This window comes from Ambystoma mexicanum, chromosome 5p, assembly GCF_040938575.1.
Source record: "Ambystoma mexicanum isolate Mex_15411 chromosome 5p, UKY_AmexF1_1, whole genome shotgun sequence".
Lineage (NCBI taxonomy): Eukaryota > Metazoa > Chordata > Amphibia > Caudata > Ambystomatidae > Ambystoma > Ambystoma mexicanum.
The window spans coordinates 34,960,396-34,979,248 of record NC_090930.1 but is presented as its reverse complement, the minus strand read 5'-3'; the positions used below and the strand labels follow the sequence as shown (position 1 = coordinate 34,979,248).

General features: G+C 47.0%; 1 protein-coding gene across 5 annotated transcripts in view; it reads right to left on the bottom strand.

Annotated features, from left to right (window-relative positions):
- The window catches only part of MED12 (mediator complex subunit 12), a 1,704,158-nt gene that overhangs the window by 11,268 nt on the left and 1,674,037 nt on the right, over window positions 1-18,853 (bottom strand). For all 5 annotated transcript variants that reach the window (XM_069612388.1, XM_069612385.1, XM_069612387.1 and 2 more), the window contains exon 43: window positions 9,683-9,764. In XM_069612388.1, the coding sequence (XP_069468489.1) occupies window positions 9,683-9,764 (82 nt within the window). The remainder of the gene's footprint in view (window positions 1-9,682; window positions 9,765-18,853) is intronic.

Genomic DNA, 18,853 nt, shown 5'->3' with positions numbered 1-18,853 from the left:
TCTCATAATGTTTAAAGGATTTCTCTGTGACACTGCACCGAAGGTGCTGTGTGTCACCATACAAAATACAGATGCCTATGGAGTTTGTCGTACTCCAGAAATAAAAAACACATACTCCAAATCAGGTAACAACACATGAGAGAGTGAGAAAAAGGGCTCACTCATTCCAGGGTCAACATTAAAAGGTCCTTATGTCCAGCAAAAGAGCTGGGGGTCTCTAAGGTTGAAGGGAATTAGCAAAGAAATGAGAATCCTCCCCAACAGTTACCACACGTGATAACAAGTTACTAAAAGTAGTAATCAAGTAACTAGACTAAGGGAAACAAGGTCATCCATTACTGACAGGCCGGAGGACATGACAGTTTCCCCATAACAGATGAGCAAAAGACAGGGTAATGAAGCTTAGACTTCAATGTACTGTAAAAAGTACAGGCCAGGAACAACAATAAAAGCAAACGGTTAGGGGTGCATAAAATGGAAGGAAAGGTGCAGTAAAGAGAAATTATTACTAACAAGGGGAGTTACATGAAAATCAGAGGGGACCTAGGGGTTAACACAAAGGCTAAGATAGCTTTCACCCGGCAAGGAAGTTAATGGGCATAACGCGAGAGGGGTCTGGGACCCCAAGAGTGAAAGGGCGAACATTAGAGGACATCTTCCTCGGTGCAGTGGTAACAAGGAAACCACTGAGCACCAGAAAAATGTTTGGGACCCCAAGAATAATAGGAAAAGCATCACAGGAAATCTTTCTCGGCGTAGTGGTAGTGAGAAAACCACTGACCACTAGAGAATGGTCTGTGACCCCCCTCTGCCCCCAAGAGTGAAAAAGGAGAAAATCAGAGGAAATCTTCCTTGCCAAAGGGGAGTGAGGAAACCACTGGCCGCCAGCGAAGGGTTTAGAACCACAACAGAAAGACTGTAAGAAACAATACCAGGAGAAGAGAGTCATTCTCCTGGTATGGGACAAAGAGCTGTGATAAAGACGCCAGGGGAAAGGAGCCATTCCCCCTGAACTGAAGCAAGCACCACCAGGAAAAGAGAGTCACTCTCCTGGTATGGGACAAAGAGCTGTGATAAAGACGCCAGGGGAAAGAAGCCATTCCCTCTGAACTGAAGCAAGCACCACCAGGAGAAGAGAGTAATTCTCCTGATATTGGACAAAGAGCTGTGCTAAAGAAGCCAGGGGAAAGAAGTCATTCCCCCTGAACTGAAGCAAGCACCACCAGGAGAAGGGAGTGTAAAGACTGGAGGGGGTAGCTGTACTCCTGCCCACTTTATGATTGGGGTAGAGGCACATACCACCCCAGCCAAGGTTCTCTAATGGAAGCTATGGGCGAGCAACTAAGGTGGAGACTCAAAGGAGGTGATGCAGGCAGGTTCTTACGTACAGTGAATCCTGAAGCCCCCACAAAGCAATGTCCACACAATAGTAGCACAGTTCTTTTATTATATATAATAGGGTTTAAGTAAATATATATATATAGCAATAAATAACACACTTTATACTCAACACTAGCCTAAAATTGGTAAATATATACACATCCATGGTGTACCACAATACATTTAGATTCAGGTAAAATGCACCAACTGATGACAGTTTTTAAAAAAGCATAAGAATTACTAAGCAGTGTGTAACTTCATAGACATTCATGTAGAAAGGCAGTAATATGGTAGAACATTGCCAGAATGCTTCCCACAGAATATAAATGCAATACTGTGTGAGGATCCCCCCCACCTGGGCAATCTGTAAGAAACGGTTAAGGTGTACCTTATCTGGTCTATTACAGCCATGCCCATAAATGTTTAATAATGCTCTACTTTTCTTTCTACAGATCTCAGTACTGCAAAGTACCTGAGAATACACAGACAAAGAGGATCCAGGATAAATCTGGGATCCCTGTATGAGTCCTGAGGCTGGAAGATACTCTTCCTCATCACAGTACCTTTAGTGCCTGGAAGGTGAAGTGGAGGAGTTTCTTAGCTTTACTCAACGAGACCCCTCAAGGATGGAGCCCCCCCCACCCCCCCTTGGACGGACAATCGCTGGGATGTCTGTCGAGAAGGAGGGAACCAAGCAGTGTCTGAAAGGCAGCAAATCGGGACCTTCGCTGTGGTCTGCGATGTCTGGTTGCTGTCGGCTGTGGATATCCCACGAATCTGAAACTTGCTGTGGACCTCGAGAAGGCCTGGACGAGGAAGATAAGTCCTTCAGTGGTCGTTCATGACTTTCAGTGGCGACGGGTGCAGTGACAGAAGTAGGTGTCAGGTTTCGCGGTGCACCGCTTGTCAGTTCTTCGGTGCTGCAGTCACATCATGGACCTTGGACTGTGGACCGTCACCAAGTCTAGACCCTCGGGAGGTCTTCTTTGCATTTTGGTGGCGGGAAACCCACCGGGGGACACTCCTCTGCAGACAGTGGAACTGGACCTTTTCCGGCGTGGAAAAGTGGATAAATGCTGTGCCCCTTGAAGGTGAAGCAATCTTATTTGGAACCTTTGCAGCTCTGGGTGTCTGGTAGCACTATGCCAGGGTACCCCTCTTCCGGGAGATAATCCACCGCTTGGCTTCAAGCAGTCATGAACACTCCTCGGGACCTTGGGCAACACAGATGGACTTCTTGGGTTTGATGTCCAGGCACTCCTTCTGGACCCACGAAGATACCTTCTCTAGATGGCAGGCACACAGGACTGGCTTCCAGGACACTTCGGGTGAAGAGCAGCAGTTGTACGATGGTCTCTCGTAGCTACGGGAAGAGGTCGCCTCTCCAGGTCTTCTCTGATTCAGTCCTTGGATCAGCTCAGCAGACTTCGGATTCTATGAAGAGTTGCAGCTGCAGGCTTCTTCCTCCAACTGGACTCAGAATGAAAGCTTAAGATGACTTCAGCTTCTTGCTTCAGGTTTCAACTTAAGCTTCTGAACAAATTGGTGAGTGATGGGTCCCTAGTTATACACAAATGTTCCCCATTCACTCAAGCTGAGCCAGGCTCAGCCAGCAAATCACACAAGTGCATTCTTCATGCGGGCAACTAATCAGGCTCTTAGGCATTCAGGCCATTCACCCAAAACCACACCCAGAACACACACAGAATGTGGATTGGAGGTAACACCCAGCCTTTCAGAGCACTACACTGCATTAACTCCAGTTTCAGTTAGTGCTGGCCCAGGCATAGTGTCATAAAACCAAAACCAGACACCCACAACACAGAATGTGAGTTGACTCAATACTCCATTCATACGGGTCCCACCCCCAAGGGTGTACCCACAACACACGGTCACTGGGGAGGCAACCCCACAGCCATACATGGTCCTTCCACCTGTTAGGAAGAATTCTCAGAAAATGTGCTAATTCCCTTCACCTTAGAGACCCCCAGCAACTTTGCTGGATTTGAGGACTTGATTATTTTACCTGGAGAGAGCGTGACCCTTTTTTCCCCCACTCTCTCATGTATTTTGATGTGTGTTTTAGTCTTGTGATCCTTGATTATGGAGTTTTAGACAACTCCATAGGCATCATCTTTTCATGTGTGTTACACAGCACCCTCAGTGCAGAGACACAGGGAAGCCTTTCAGCTGTCCCAAGGTTTAAATACCTTCTCTGGGATAAACTATTGTTTCTCAGAGAATGTAAAGTGAAATTGACTTTACTAGTCTTGCCAAATTCCTAGACCCAGCACACACTATCTTACAATAGAGTGCTGGAGAGGTTACCTAGTAACCCCTGTGCCTAGATACTCATGTAGCAGTCAAATGCTACCCTTTCCTCTCGAAATGGCTTGTGGCAGTGGTTTTACAACAAACTACCATGATTTTTCCCGACCGTGAACACCGGTAGCGTTAAATCGCGGGAGCCATGTTTTTCAAGATGGCGTCTGAGCACCCCTTTGCTTAAACAGGTCCCAGTCTTCTTATTCCGCCATTTCTTTTTGGAAATGTCCTTCTACAGTTTGTCTCTGCGCACCAAACCTGGTTTGGCTCCTTTGTTTCATCGCCTTTGGCAGGCTTCAGGACTGAAGACCGCCTCTGGCGCCCGAGTGTCTGGGGTGGGCAGGAAGTGAGGGAGGTGCCCGAAATTCCCTGTGCTTAGTCTCCCAGGAGACACAAATGCACTCTGGCGTGATTGGCTGGCTGACTGTCTGGCAAGGATAGCCACCCTGCTGGGTGAGGGGCAGCTAGGCTGGAATGAATGGGAGGAAACTGGATAAAAGGCAAGTCTCTTGGCTTGGGAGGCAGAGTCGACCACTGGAACGAAAGAACTGAAGACGAGCTTGAAGAGGACGGCTGCTGCAACTCCTGGACCATTGGTTTGCCTGGTGAAGCCCTGCTGTAGGTCCGAATCGCTAAGTTCATCTCGACAGAGAAGCCCTGCAAGGACGACTTCTCCCTTTGAGTTGGTGGGAGCAATCAACTCGACACTATTCCACCTGGATACCATTCTCGGAGCTGGTTGTATTTTCCTGAGAGTGCTGCAGGAAACCGAATAACCAGGGAGAGGGACACCAGTTTGTGTGCTTGACTACAGCGTGAAATACAGTTCCCAAGTAGTAAAGAGGGATTGTCATCCCCCCCTTTACATTTTATATAATGAGCCAGCACACCCCACCTTATGTGGAGTGCTGGGGGGATACAATGTATCTCCTTTCTTACTTACCTGGTAACATTTTGTTACAATTCTGAGTTTTACATGAATGGCTGGTGGCAGCGCTTTTACCTTTATGACTTTTAGACTATTACTTGCAGGCTGTTAATTCAGCCTCGATAATGCACAGAAAGGCCACCATTTTGCTAAAATTGTGGGCACCTTTTTTCTCCATTTCTTCCCCTGCTATTCTTGGCTGGAACAACCACAATGGCTGTTTTGTCTTCAGTGGGAATCTTGTGGATTCCCACCCAGGCTCCTGAGTGTCTGGAAAGGCAGGAAGTGAGGGATGCGTCCAAAACTCTGTAGCCCTTTGTCTTTCACCTTGGCTGAAAGGAACAAACTCCCAGTGGGGGGGCAGGCTGTCCTGATTGGACAGCCAGATTGCCCATTGTTCAGGGCAATTTTCCACCCAAGCCAGAAAAAATGGTCAGTTACCTGCAGCCAGGCCATCCGATAGCAACACATATGCTCCAACAGGAAGACAAAGGATAACCAACATGCAACACTTTGCAAATCCTTCTTGCAAAGCGGTCACTCCACGAGACACATTGACAAGGAATTTGATTATGTGTTGAAAATACTCAGAAATAACATACTACAATGAAGAGACAGCTGATACATAACAAATACCTTAGGTTGTCACATACCATCCAGCACTGATACAACTGAATAGAATTGTTAAGGACCTACAACCAATATTGAGCAGGGATGATGAGCTGAGAGACATTTTCAAAGTACCTCACCTAATTGCATGCAAGCAATGGAGAAATCGAGCACAGTCTCTGACCAGGATTACACATGGCTGCCAAAGACGCTGCCAAAGACACAATGCGCTTTCAGAGAGCGTCTAGTTGTCTCCCTTCCCCATCAGGCGGTACAGCAGACAATGAAGAGGGTTGGCAGAATGTTTGTGAGCCGTTGCAGAGACCACAGAATCTGGGCTGGGTTTGCAGGCATTTGTGAGCACTGTCGGGTACCCTGCACTTTTCTAAACCAGTCTTTCTGAGCCATAAGGGGGTTACTCATGGTCAGGAGACTATCCTTGCAAATGCTGTGGAGTACTGGAACGGAAACAACCGCATTCCGTGCTTGTTCCCAAAATTATAGTTATATATGTGTCCCACAGTGCATAAGCAAGGCTTTTCAGAAACGAAAAAGCTGCCATTTTTGTTTACTCTACGCAAGAGATAACCACGGTTACCACCTGGGTGAGATGAAAACAGAAATTGCAAAAAAGCTATTAAATGTAGGAGGAAAAAGGATGAAATGGCATCAGGCTAGAGGTGGGGAGGAGGAGGAAGGACACTGTGCGTAATTGGGAGTGGTCAGGGGACAGAGTTACTGTTAGTACGTCTCAACGTGGGTTATACCTGGGGATAACCACAGTTACAACCACAGCTACAAGATGCGCACGGGAATGAAAGTGCATCACACGAACCCAAGAGTGATAGAGGATACCAGAGAGGGCTAGGGAGGGGGGAAAAGCATCTGTCTGAGTGGAGTGGGGGGACCATGGGAAGAGGAGGGGGACACTTGGTGAGTGCCTATGAGGGTGGGGAAGTGATTTGGATTTGTCAAGCGTTTTCGTAAAAACGCGGTTATACCCGAGGATAACCAAAGTTATTGGTAGTTCAATAGCATAATCACGGGCATCAGAAAAGTTTTTTTAAAATAAGAAAAAAGGCTGTTTTACAGGGAATGGGAAAATATTTTTATTAAAGTAAAAAGTAGCTGTGGCCATAGTTAGTGGGCCCTAAGGAAACCTATCTGTGGAATAGGCACAGTGAGCATGACTAGTGGGTCCTAAGGAAACCTATCTGTGGAATATGCACAGTGATCATGACTAGTGGGCCCTAAGGAAACCTATAGGTGGAACAGGAACAGTGGCCAAGGCCGAAGGCCATGGCTAGTGTGCCCCAAGGAAGCCTATAGGTGGAACAAGAACAGTGGCCATGGCAAGTGTGCCCTAAGGAAGCCTATCTGTGGAACATGCACAGTGCGTGTGGACAAAGGCCATGGCTAGCGTGCCCTAAGGAAACCTATAAATTGCATATGCAGTGGCCACGGGCAAAAACCATGACTAGTGACTTTGAAGAAACTATGGTATAACAAAACATTTGAAATGCCCTGAAAAAAACATTAATTAAGGGACAAGTAAGGTGATCAGATTTAATGCAACAAAACCTTTCAAATTCAGAGGATGTGGGAACCGATGACCATCTTAATTCTAAGATTCTAGAATCTAATGATGTATTCACACACAAATCGTAGCAGCAAGCGGTCAACCCACAGAGCTATCTTGCTGGCATCATCATTGTGAATCCTATCAGTTACGTATGTGCTCATGGGCTTAACCCACATCCGCTGAATTTCAAGGGTTTTGTTGCGTGCAATCTTATCACTGTAACTGTCCCTTAACTAAAGGTTTTTCAGTGAATATAACTATTGACGTTAACCATAGGTACATAAATGCATTAAAATGATTTATTTTTCAGCAAACAGGTAATTAATATTAAAGGCTGTTAATGATGGAACCAGTTCACAAGTGAATTCCCTAACTTAAGCAGCCCAAACCCTAAGAAGAATGGGACAGTGTGTCACAAAGTCACATGAGCCACAAGGTTTCTCCCAAAAAAAGTGTCTTTGCAGGCAAGTTATTATTTATTTGGGTTGGTGAGGGAATGAAACACCCTTAAACTATTTTACTGAGGTGAGTAAAAGTTACTTTGTATTTCAGGAGTTAGTACCAAAGTTCGACGACCAAAAGGCAGCGGAATGGAAGGTTAGAAGACAAAGGCACCTGCTCCCAATGTTATCCTATGGAGGACAGGGGGAACAGATACACTGTGTTTACTTGCCCCCCGCCTATGATTTTCCTAGATGCCTTTGTGGATCGTATTGGTGTCGCTGGAGGTTGGATTTCCCACCGCTGGTTCCAGTGAGAGGTGCCCAGGAGCTGCGGGTGCAAGGATTCTTCCTGTCGGGAACCAAGAACCACATTTCAGGACACTTCAAAGGATGGGAGAAGGTGAGTTTCAGTTACGGTCTCTGCACACAGGAGACAGGTGTTGTTCCAGACAATCTCGCAGAACGGCCATTTTAGGGCACTAGCCACATTTAGTAGCCATATGCAGTAAACGTGAATGTGCATACTAATAATAATGCAAACATCTCCAGGGTAAAAAGCTAGGGTGATACAAAAGGATCCCCTTTGCACTGTGGTCACAGAAGCTTCTCCAAGACAGGATCCTTGGATGCTGGGATGCTGAAATTTGGATGGAAGGTGACTTGTGGCACGAAGTGGCGACTACCTAAGTTCTGGGTACAACCGTAGAACAGCGTCTATTCTGGCGAGGAAGACCATAAGCGAGCTGGTCAGTCAACCGGGTGATCCAGGGACACTTCCAAAGGCTCAGGACTGCTGGATCCTCAAGGAGTCGAGGCTAGTTGGTACCACTAGTCGCAGGGCTGAAGCCCCACTCAGGGTATTTGGAGATCTGGTAGTCCAACAAGGCTTTCTTCAGGCCAGATGCAGGAAGGGATGCCAGCCTCTTCAGGAGTATTCTTATGATCTTCAGTCGGCTGTTCACCTAGGAAGGATTCTTGGCTCCAACGCCGATCTGAAGCGATGGCTGCAGGTGTCCTCCTCTTTTAAAAAATTCAGGCTGGAAACAAGTCCAAGCCCATCAATGCTAATGATCGGCACAATTTAAACAGCCAGTAGTTGTCTAATCACAAACAACTGCTGGTTTCACTCTGGCCCCACACGCAGAATCTCTGGCACCATGGATGTGGAGTGGTACCAGACAGTCCCACCCTCTTCCTGGGCATCAAACACACAAAGGCAGCCTAGCCCGCAACGGCAGCAGATTTCCCAGGCAAGAGCATAACCTTATAAGGTATTTCCGGACATTGCAAGGCTGTAAGCGGGTCAAACTACAATATGGCCAAAGAACAAGTGACAATTTCTTGGCACAGCCATTTTTGGGCACTAGCCACATTTAGTAGCCATATGCGGGAAACGCAAATGTGCATACTAAAAAAATGCATAAATCCCCAGTGTCAAATGCTAGGGTGATACAAAAGGATGCATTTATCCTAATGTTGAAATCTTCCAAATTTTTTTCTTCACTTTTTTTTTTATTATGCGGGGGGAGACCCCCTGGCCCTCACTACTCCCTACCTTATCCCATACCCTTACCCCATCCCATCTAAGTTTTAAAATGTAACCACTTACCCAACCAAATTAGAAGAAAAAAAAACTTTCAAGATTTCTCATTCGTGGAAATGGTATTCGGTGAAATGTAGGTATTCGGATACAAAGATATCCTCATTGCACTGCATTGTAAGATGCTGTTTGCAAGGTTAAAAAGTCACAGAATTCAAAAGAACACTATTTTGTTTTCTTGTAAATGGTTACAAAACAATCAACCTTTTACAATTTTCACTAGAACAAAACTTTAAAAAAAAACAGTTTTTCCAATTGTTGATTCCCTTTAAAATACAACAAAGTACTTATTAATCCATCTTTAAGAAAGTTTTAGTTGAGAAACTCGAGAACAATTAATTGCCACAGATATTATCCCAGTACCCATAGTCTGAAGGTCTAACCAGTTTCACCATAACAAATGAGCAAAAGGGAAGTGAAGCTGAAGGTTTTACTTCTTAAAAAGTCAGAACCATTTTAAAAAAACCAGAGCAAGAAGATTGGGGGTCCATAGGAACTATGGAGGGAAAGTTGCAGAATACCAAGAGCTAGAAGCAGGCGCCAACGGTTGGAAGTGGTGTTGGCCAATACAAAGTGTTAGCAGCAGTGTGGGCTGCTGCCGAGGATTGGACAAAGATTGAGCTTGTGCCATGGGATAGCATTTGTAGGGGTAATTAGCTTAAGTGTAGACAAAAAACGATATTGGAAATGATGGAATATGTGCTCAGTGACATCAAAAACATTTTCAAAGGTTAACTGGCCCAGTGACTTCACTGAACATTTTCCAGTGGAAAACCAACGTGGCAGGGTCAGAGAAATCAGACTAACGCACTCACTGGAAAGCTGCTGCTGGAGCTGTCGGACGAGGGCAGCCGTTTGCTGTTGCTGTTGGGTTTGCTGCAGTCCTTGCCGCTGGAACTGAAATGAAACAGAGAGGCGTTACAAAGCCATAACTGAACTGAACCCCCCCCACACACACACACACAACCAAAGATACTGATGCAATGTAACGCAACACATTTATTGATATTCCATCATGTCATCATATCACTATCACCATGCCTACTATTAAGTACCCAGAAACATACGCTCAACACAAAAAACCACTGCACTCAGAGGCAACAAAAAGCCCAGGTACAGCTCAATGTAGGCGTTAAATCGGAGCACCCATCAGAAACGCCAATACCAAATTCTAAATCCACGCCGAAACCACAAACTAGTGCAGGGGAAAACTGATTGCACAACCCCGACAAACGTTGCATAACAATGGGATTGTGAAAAAAGGACCCTGTTCAGGGGTCCTCAAACACGGATATAGCAGCTAGATACCCTTTCACAGTGCCTATGTGCGGGCCCGACAACAAATAATCCCGAACAAGTGACAAAGGACAGGATAATGTTTGCAGTTCCCTCTGCTGGCAACAAGCCCAAAAGTTGCAGGGCTCATAATTGGGAGGAGTACATCCAGGACTACCACTTCTTGTATCTCTCAGGAGCCAAGTGAGAAGGTTCAGGCTGCTGAGGTTTGGAAGGAGCACATGCCCCTTCAAACGGGAGAGCAAGTCCACTCTCGGCAGAAGGCGCCAGAAAGCGCAGATAGAGATGTCATGTACTATGGGTATTACATTCTCTGGGGCCAGTTTGGAGCGATCAGAATCAATGTGGACACGAACATACGCATGTTGGGGAGATTTATCATTTCTATGCGTCATAGCGTCTCCTAATGAGACCCAGAGCACTTGGCTGGACTTTACTCTGAAATCCTGAATGAGTGAAGCCTTTTCCCCACTCTGCCTTTTGGAACTCTATTCTTTGTAGTTTACCTGTTCTATGGAGTCTTTTTCCTCCATAACTTTTAATGCACCTGTATTTTACTATTGCAGCATGGAGCTCCTTGTGGGCAGCGTTACTGGGGATGCTTAGAGTCCTCCTTTGAGATTCTTTTTCTATATCCTAGAGTAACTACAGTTCTTAGGGATAGATTGGTGAACGCAACACCTTATGTGGAGTGCCAAAGGGATAACTAGTATCCCCCTTGCCTCTTCTGTGCATTTTTAGTCACATAGATAATCTCCTAGTTATGGGTGGTGGCAGTGGATGTGTTCTACCAACTATTGTGTGATTTTTCTACCGTTGGGTATGTCCATAGCCTCGGTAGTGCACAATAGGAGCACCCAAGTACCAACTTGGGGCCTCCCTTCTTTTTTCACCATTACTAGCGTGGTTGTTTTGTTAGTCCTCCTTCTACCATTCTGGGAGGGGGAGGCCTGTGTGTGCTTTTTGCCTTAGGCGGGAACTCTTTGGTGTCCCCGCATGGGCTACTGAGTGTCTGGGCAAGCAGGAAGTGGGGAGTTTTCCACCCCCTGTCCTTTGTCTGCCAAAGTGCCTGAATAAGTCTAGCTCCCACAGGTGGTCTGGCTGTCCCGATTGGACAGCCAAATGCCCATTTCTGTAAAATGCTGAGAGACTGCAAATGTGTGTTTGCTGGAACTGTATAAAAGGTGAGGCTTCTGGAGTGAACAGCAAGTCGACCACTGGAAGCTGAAGTAACCAGAGATGCCTGCAGACCCTTTGTAACACTGAAGCGACCACTGCTGTCCTGACACCATTTACTGTGCGACAGAGGAGCTCAGAAGAGAAGACCTCTTCTCTTTGGCTGGTGGGAACAACCAGTCCCAAGACGAACTTTGAAATGAGGCATCTACCGAGGTCTTAGGAGTTTCGAGAGCTGGAGAATTCAATTCTCCTAAAATGTAGCTGACAGAAAGAATAGTTAGTTTCGCTACACAAGTAGGGGGCAGATAAGGCATTAGCTTGCACAGTTAGTGTTTGTTTGTTTATTCATTTGTTAAGCGCACCAGACTCGTAAGTAAAAGGGCGCATCGGTAAGGAAATGCAAGGCTTACATAGTTACGTATACACAGGTCACAAAATGTACATATAGCAAGATAAACAATTTTTAAATGACTACAGGATATATACAATATGCAAAATAGGGCTGAAGCAAAGGGGTGACCAGGTACTTGAGATATACAACTTATACAGTTACATATACACAGGTTTCAATATTTACATATAGCAAAATATACTATTTTTACATGACTACAGGATATTGTCCTCAGAGGAGATAGAGATGGGAGACTAAGGATTCGTAGCAGTGATGTGTTTTATTAAATTTTTCCTGAAGAGTGGAAAGGGTTGGTCTACTCTCAACTCCTGAGGCAGTGAATTCCAGCTTTTGGCTTCCTCAACAATGAAGCCATTACCCCCAAATGGTAGTAAGCTTGTATTTGGGGATAGTCAGGCAGTTGGTGTTCCCACTTCTGGTGGGTCTGAGAGAAATTCTTCTCTGACGTTTGTCTATAAGGTAGCTAGGGGCAGCATTGTTAAGGGCTTTGTGTGTCAAAGAGAGTGTTTTTAGGAGTATCTTATTCGATGTGGAGAGCCATTTGTGTTGACGTCTCAAGGCAGAGATGTGGGTTTTCTTATTTATGCCAAAGGCTGCTCTTAAGGCGTTATTCTGTAGCGTTTGGAGCTTTTGAATAGTGGATTTGTTGACCCCAATGTAGAGGGCATTGGAATAGTCGATTCTAGAGAGTATTAGAGCTCTGGCCAGGATCAGACAACTATTGTCAGAGAGGAACGGTTTACCAGCTCTAAGTAGTTTGTATGTGTAAGCCGTGGCCGAGGTAAGGGATTTGACCTGCTTGTCAACGGATAGTGTAGAGTGCAAGTAGAATCCCAAGGTTTTTACTTCCTTGGAAACTTTAATGGTATTGCCGTCAATATTAAATGATGAATATTCTTGGCCTAATTTTTTAATATTGGCCTGCGAACCCAAAATTATTAGTTCAGTCTTATCATCGTTCAAGCATAGGCCATGAGTGGCCATCCATGCTTGGATGATAAGGTAAACTTATAAGTGTGTTTTAAAATAGAACAGATTAGGTGACAGGAAGGCGAGTACCCAAGATAAGGCTCACTACACAAGTAGGGCAGAGCAACTGTAGGAGGAGAAGGTTGCTGCTACCCATAGCTAGAGATTTCATGTGACATGCATGCACCAGGTGACTCGGTAGATGGCAAGAAAATGTGTTCTGCAGAGGAAAATAATGTGACAAGCAGCTGCCATTTTACATTGCACCAGCAGAGCAGAGAACTGAGCTCTGCAGCTTTAAGAAAAGGCCCCAGTTAATAATGCTATTTGAAAAAATACATTTAATTCAGGAAAAGCTGTGACCAGCTAGAGGGTAGTTGCCTCAAAGGAATGCAAAGGCAAAAGACTTGGTAGGAGAGGGTTACATGGCGGTACAAAATACCATTGTGTGCATCCAACTGTGAAGGTTAATCAAGTTATGCTAACACGGCAGACTATTTGAAGTCTATGGGACAACTAAACATCCCAGGAAGTTCATAAGTAGTTGGCAGATTAATGTCTCAGCGATAGGCTAGGCGTGACAGAGAAACACAAAAGACAAGTAATTACTGCACACGTGGTGAAAGCAGAATTATTCATAGGGGATATATTACTCGCCATAATCTTATTTCTGATGCTTGTATCTGCTTAGATTCACATGCTGTGCACAGGCCGACATCTATTGGAAGCTGCAGAGTATTACAGTTGTTGTTTTTTTCAAAATTCGAAAAGGGTCGTTGACAGGGTGTGCCAGTAATACTATCCCTAGTGTGACGTCCACTGTACCCATGGTCCTTCACGCGTCGAGGTCCCTCAGGTTGTTTTGTTTGTGACATGAGGTAGCATGAAGTGTAGTGTGAGTACAGGTGTATCCAAGCAGATATGTATCAGACAAGCTCATGATCATCCATGCACCTTCTCACCAAGGGGAGGAAGGGTGGGCGCATGCAAATCTAAGCAGATCCAAGCATCAAAAATACGATTATTGTGAGTAATGTATCCCTTCTGAGGCTTGTGGAATCTGCTTAGATCCCATGCTGTGCATAGATTAGCGAGCAGTGTTAGGAGAAAGTGGTGGGTTGTGAGAAGGTTCATGAGGTTTTAGAACCGAATGTGTGTCAATGCAGCAGTGCTGAGTGAATGTGTGTACTGAGCTCCATGTAGCTACTTTGGAAATGATGTCTAAGGGGACATTTGCAATAAATGCCAAAGTAGCTTCTGTGCTCCTTTTGGAGTGAGCTCTTGGCGTTAAAGGCAGTGTCTTACCTGACAAGAGAATATCATAATTGTATGCATCGGACTATCCATCTGGAGATGGCATTCCTGGAAATGCTGTCCCCTTCTCTGCCTGGGGCTATGGAGAAAAAAACTGTTGATCTGTTTTTCTTAGCGGTCTGGTCTTGTTTACATAGTAAAGGACCGCCCTCCTCACATCCAGTGTGTGGAGTTACACCTCAGCAGATGATCTTCGGTTCTGGAAGAATGCCGGAAGCTCAATGGACTGGTTCACATGAAATTTTGAGATTAATTTAGGAGAGAACCTAGGATAAGTACGTAAAACCAGTTTGTCTTTGTGCATGACAAAGAAAGGATCCTGCACTGACAATGCTTGCAATTCACTAACTCTTCTTATGAAAGTAATAGCCACTAAGAAAGCAGTCTTGTAAGTCAAGTGTTTAAGACTTGATTTGTGCATTGGCTCGAATTGGGGTCCCATGAGCTTAGCAAGCACTACATTGAGATCCCATCCCTGGCAGTGGGTTTGAAATTGGAGGGTTGAAGTCTCTTTACTCCCACAATGAATGTCTTTGATGACCAGTACTTTCCACCATGATACTTTTTGTGGGAGGTGGTGTAAGCCGCCAGGTGGACCTTTATAGAGATGAATACTAACCCCGAGTCTAGCAAGTGGAGCATATAGCTTAGAATGTGGGATGGGGTACATTCTATGGGGTTAATTTGTGTAGACTGGCACCAAATTACAAAACGCCTCCACTTGGAGGCTATCCATACACCTTTGTGGTAGGTTAAGATTTCCGAACTATATGACTTCAGGAGCCTCGCTTCGAAGTTCATCGAGTGAGGTTGTGGGTGCACTGTTAATCCCCCGTGCTGAGTGAGTACATTGGTCTGGGACGGGAGCTTGAAGGGGTCGCACATCGCCAGTTTGCGCAGATGCGGATACCATGGTTGTCTTGCCCACATAGGAGCAACTAGGATAAGCGTCACTTGTTCCTTGTGGATCTTGTTCACCACTTTGTTCATTAGAGGAGTCGGGGGAAAAGCTAGGCAAATCTCCCTGACCAGTTCATCCATAGGGCGTTCCCCTTGGAGCCTGGCTGGTGGAACCTGGACGCGAAGTCTGGGCATTGTTTGTTTTCGCTTGCAGCGAACAAGTCTAGCGTGGGGAAACCCCATTGAGAGAAGAGGTCATCTACGACCCTTGTGTCTAGTTGTCACTCGTGTTCCTCTGGTAGGGGATCTCTACCCAGTGAGTCTGCTACAGTTGAGTTCCCCTGGAACGTGCTGTGATGATCGAATATATTCTGTTTGAGTGCCCATTTCCAAATTTGTTGTGCTAGTTTGGACAGATTTGGAGAGCATGTGCCCCCCTGTTTATTGATGTAAAACATTGCTGTAGTGCTGTCGGTGAGGACTTGCACGGATTGGTTTGCTAGGTGCATCTCGAATGCCTGAAGCGCTTTGAACACCGCCAGTAGCTCAAGCAGATTGATGTGGTTCTGTGCTGTTGTCTGAGTCCACGCACCCTGTGCTGTGTGATGAAGGTGATGAGCCCGGGGGCGTGGCTACAAGGCCATGTAAGCAGACGTGCTTGTCGTGAGGCCCCTAGTGATCCTACAAACATCCGTTGAAAAATTGCAGTTGCACTGGCCTGGCGAGAATGGAAATATAAGCATCAGCCTATGAACACTTGGTGGGAACCCGTTGCTAATTTCGAGCCCGCATGACCTTTGGAATGGCTGCTAGAGGTGCGTGAAGTCCGGAGGAGATGAAAACCGGAAGATAAAAATGGCGACCCTCCGAGACAAAGAAGACGGGATGAGCGGATTGATAGAGGCGCTTGCTGGGTGATGGACACTGGGACAAGCAAATCATTAGGAGAATGCACCCTGAAGAGTGCCACTGGCATGCACAAGTGCTCCGTGTAGCCCTGAAAAGGGCGAAAAACCTCTGCAGGCAGTGCGAGACGGAGGGGCTGCTGGCGCTACGACCGCGCCGGAGTCGTGCGGAATGAAGCGAACCCTGCTGCCCGAGCGGAATCGGTGCCCCGAGGCATCTGGTGGTCAAGGGGAGAGATGGGCCCCAGCCCTGAGCGGACTGCTGTGGACCGGGACTGCGGCGCAGGGACTGAAACACCCGCCCGCGGGCTCTCTCCAGGCTGCGTGCAGAGGTCCATACTGAACAGGGGACCGTGACGGGCATTGGCCAGTTGGATGGTGCGGGGCCTGCGGGCTGAACACAAGTCTGAGCACAAGTGAGCAGCTGAACAACGGAGCAGTCACAGCGCTCCACATAGTGAGTGATAAGGCGTAGGGATCCGGCTGAAGGGAGCTGCAGAGGCAAATGTGGGCAAAACATTAAATGTGCACTGAATGGGATGAACGCATGCATGCATATGATAAACTGAATTAGCAATAATCAGAAAGCCAGTATTTGATTCTTGAACTGACTACAACAACCTGCACCGCATCAAGATACCCCCTGGCACAACTACAACACATTAAATAGCGCAAATCATAAGGCCAGATGCATGACCATCGCTAGCCTCCTGGCACTGGCCCAACAGCAAGGATGCAGGGAGGGAGCGGACCGGCTGGCCATCGGGGACACAATGTTTCCGATAGGCGCGTAGCCCTAGGAAATGACAAGAGACAAAGAGGCCCATGATCAAGAGGCCGCGCGCTAGCCGGCCAGCAAGCCCGGTGTAGGGTGTACTCAGGATGTGAATGGTGGCTACAAGGCCCATGTGTGTGGCCTGACAACTGACACTGGGGCTTTCAATTGTAGCAGTTACCCGCGGGTGATCCGGACACGAATCATAGGGCATCCCTGTGGACACAAAGGTATTGAAGAAAGGACTCATATAATTACGTTCGAGAGCACAACCCATTGAGGCGAATAAGAGCTGGGCCTGGTACACTTCTGAGGTGGCCTCCCTGAACGCAATAGACTGTAGCGAGTTGCCCCCGTTGGAACTGCAGACTACAAGTGGCGGGACAGACCCACGACCCATAACAACAACGCTATGTCCAACAAACCTCCTAGACTCAAGGGGAAGCAGCCTACGTTGGACGAATACGCCAGGACGCTGCCCGGCCCGGAAGGTGCCAGGAGTAAGGACAGGCCTCCTGTGGGTAGCATAGCCGTCACGGGCACAAACCAAGAGGTCCTGGCCACAATTGCAGAACTGAAGTTGGCCTGGGACGCCAAGCTTGAAATGGCTCTGACCGAACTGAAAACAGCGCTGGACCGCAAGGTTGGAGAGGTGCAGGAAGAGGTGAACCTTCTCCGGCAGGATGTCAGGTCATTGGCGGAGCGCACTGAACCTCGAGAAAGAGGTGAGCCCGAACACAGTGGACTGTGCTTCACACAAGTCGGAACTACACGCACTGGTGCAGCGGGTGGGCAATTTGGAGAACAAGGCGGAGGAAGAGGAAGGACGCGCCCGGAGAAATAACATCCGCATTGTGGGCTTGCCGGAGGGAGCAGAGAGCCACAACCCCACGGAATTTATTGAATCCATGTTGTTGCAGGAGATACCTGGAGGGGCCCTGTCTCAGGGGTTTGCTGTGGAAAGGGCACATAGGGCTCTGACGAGGAAGCCGCCGCCGGGTATCCTGCCTAGGCCAGTTATTGCCAAGATCCTTAATTACCGGGATCGAGAAAGGATACTGGAGCACTTCCGCAAAGGGGAAACAATTCAAAGGGGGGCGGCAAACATATCGGCCTACACAGACTGTACCCTGATGGTGCAGCGGAGTCGAATGAACTTTGGGGCGGTCAAGAGGAGATTGAAAGAAGCGGGCCATAAGTATATTATGCTTTACCCGGCGAAATTGAAAGTCTTTCACAAAAACAGAACCTTATTTTTTGAATCTCCAGAGGATGCCATGGGAGGGCTCGATACGCAAGGTTGCCCACAGGAGCCGGACATCCAGACAAAAGGAGGAGATGGAGGAGAGAAGTAATGCGCAGGGGGGGCACCTGAAGGGGGTGCGGTTTGAGACTATGGGACTTCACTATAGTCAGAGATGCGGCCCGTTGGCCGGTAAAACCAGTTTGGAACAGAAAATGAAACACGAGCACTGTGACTGATGCTTCAATAAGGAGCCTTGCAGAGCTAGTCTGCACACCCTCATTTAGAGATTAGTTAGGTCGCCAATAGTGTGGTGACACCCTGCTGGGGTCTTGGCCTGGGGTTCCAGGGTAGATCCAAACACGGGGCAGCCTGAGATTCAGGGATGGAGCTGGGCATTTTTTGGGGTAGGGTGAGGAGGGGGGAGGGAAGGGGTTGTGTGCAGTGGTTTGTTGTAGTTGAGGAAAGGGAAGCGGGGGGAGAAGGGAAGGGAAGTTTGCAGTGTTTGTAGTTTTAGGAAGTTTGAAGTGGGGAACGAGCCTAGGTAGACTGAGACGGAAGTGGGATCTGGACTGCACTTGTGGGAGGGGAAAGGGAACTCTCATAGACCATGGGGGAATCTTAAGATAATTACGTGGAATGTCAGGGGACTCAACAGTTATCTGAAAAGGAACAAGGTGACGTTGTACCTGCGCAGACAAAAGATAGATATTGCACTGTTGCAGGATACTCACTTGAGACGGAAAGAAATGGAAACGATTGCGAAGAAATGGAAAGGGGTTGTGGGGGGCTCAACATACTCTGCTTAGGCTAGAGGGGTACTCATCTGGGTGGCACTGCACGTCCCGTTTCAACTGTTGCAGGAGGTGGCCGAAATGGATGGGAGGATGGTAATATTGCAGGGACTATTGGAGAATAAAGAGATCAGTATTATAAATACATATGCCCCCAATCAGAATATGGCAGCGTATTTCAGGACTTTATGCAACAACC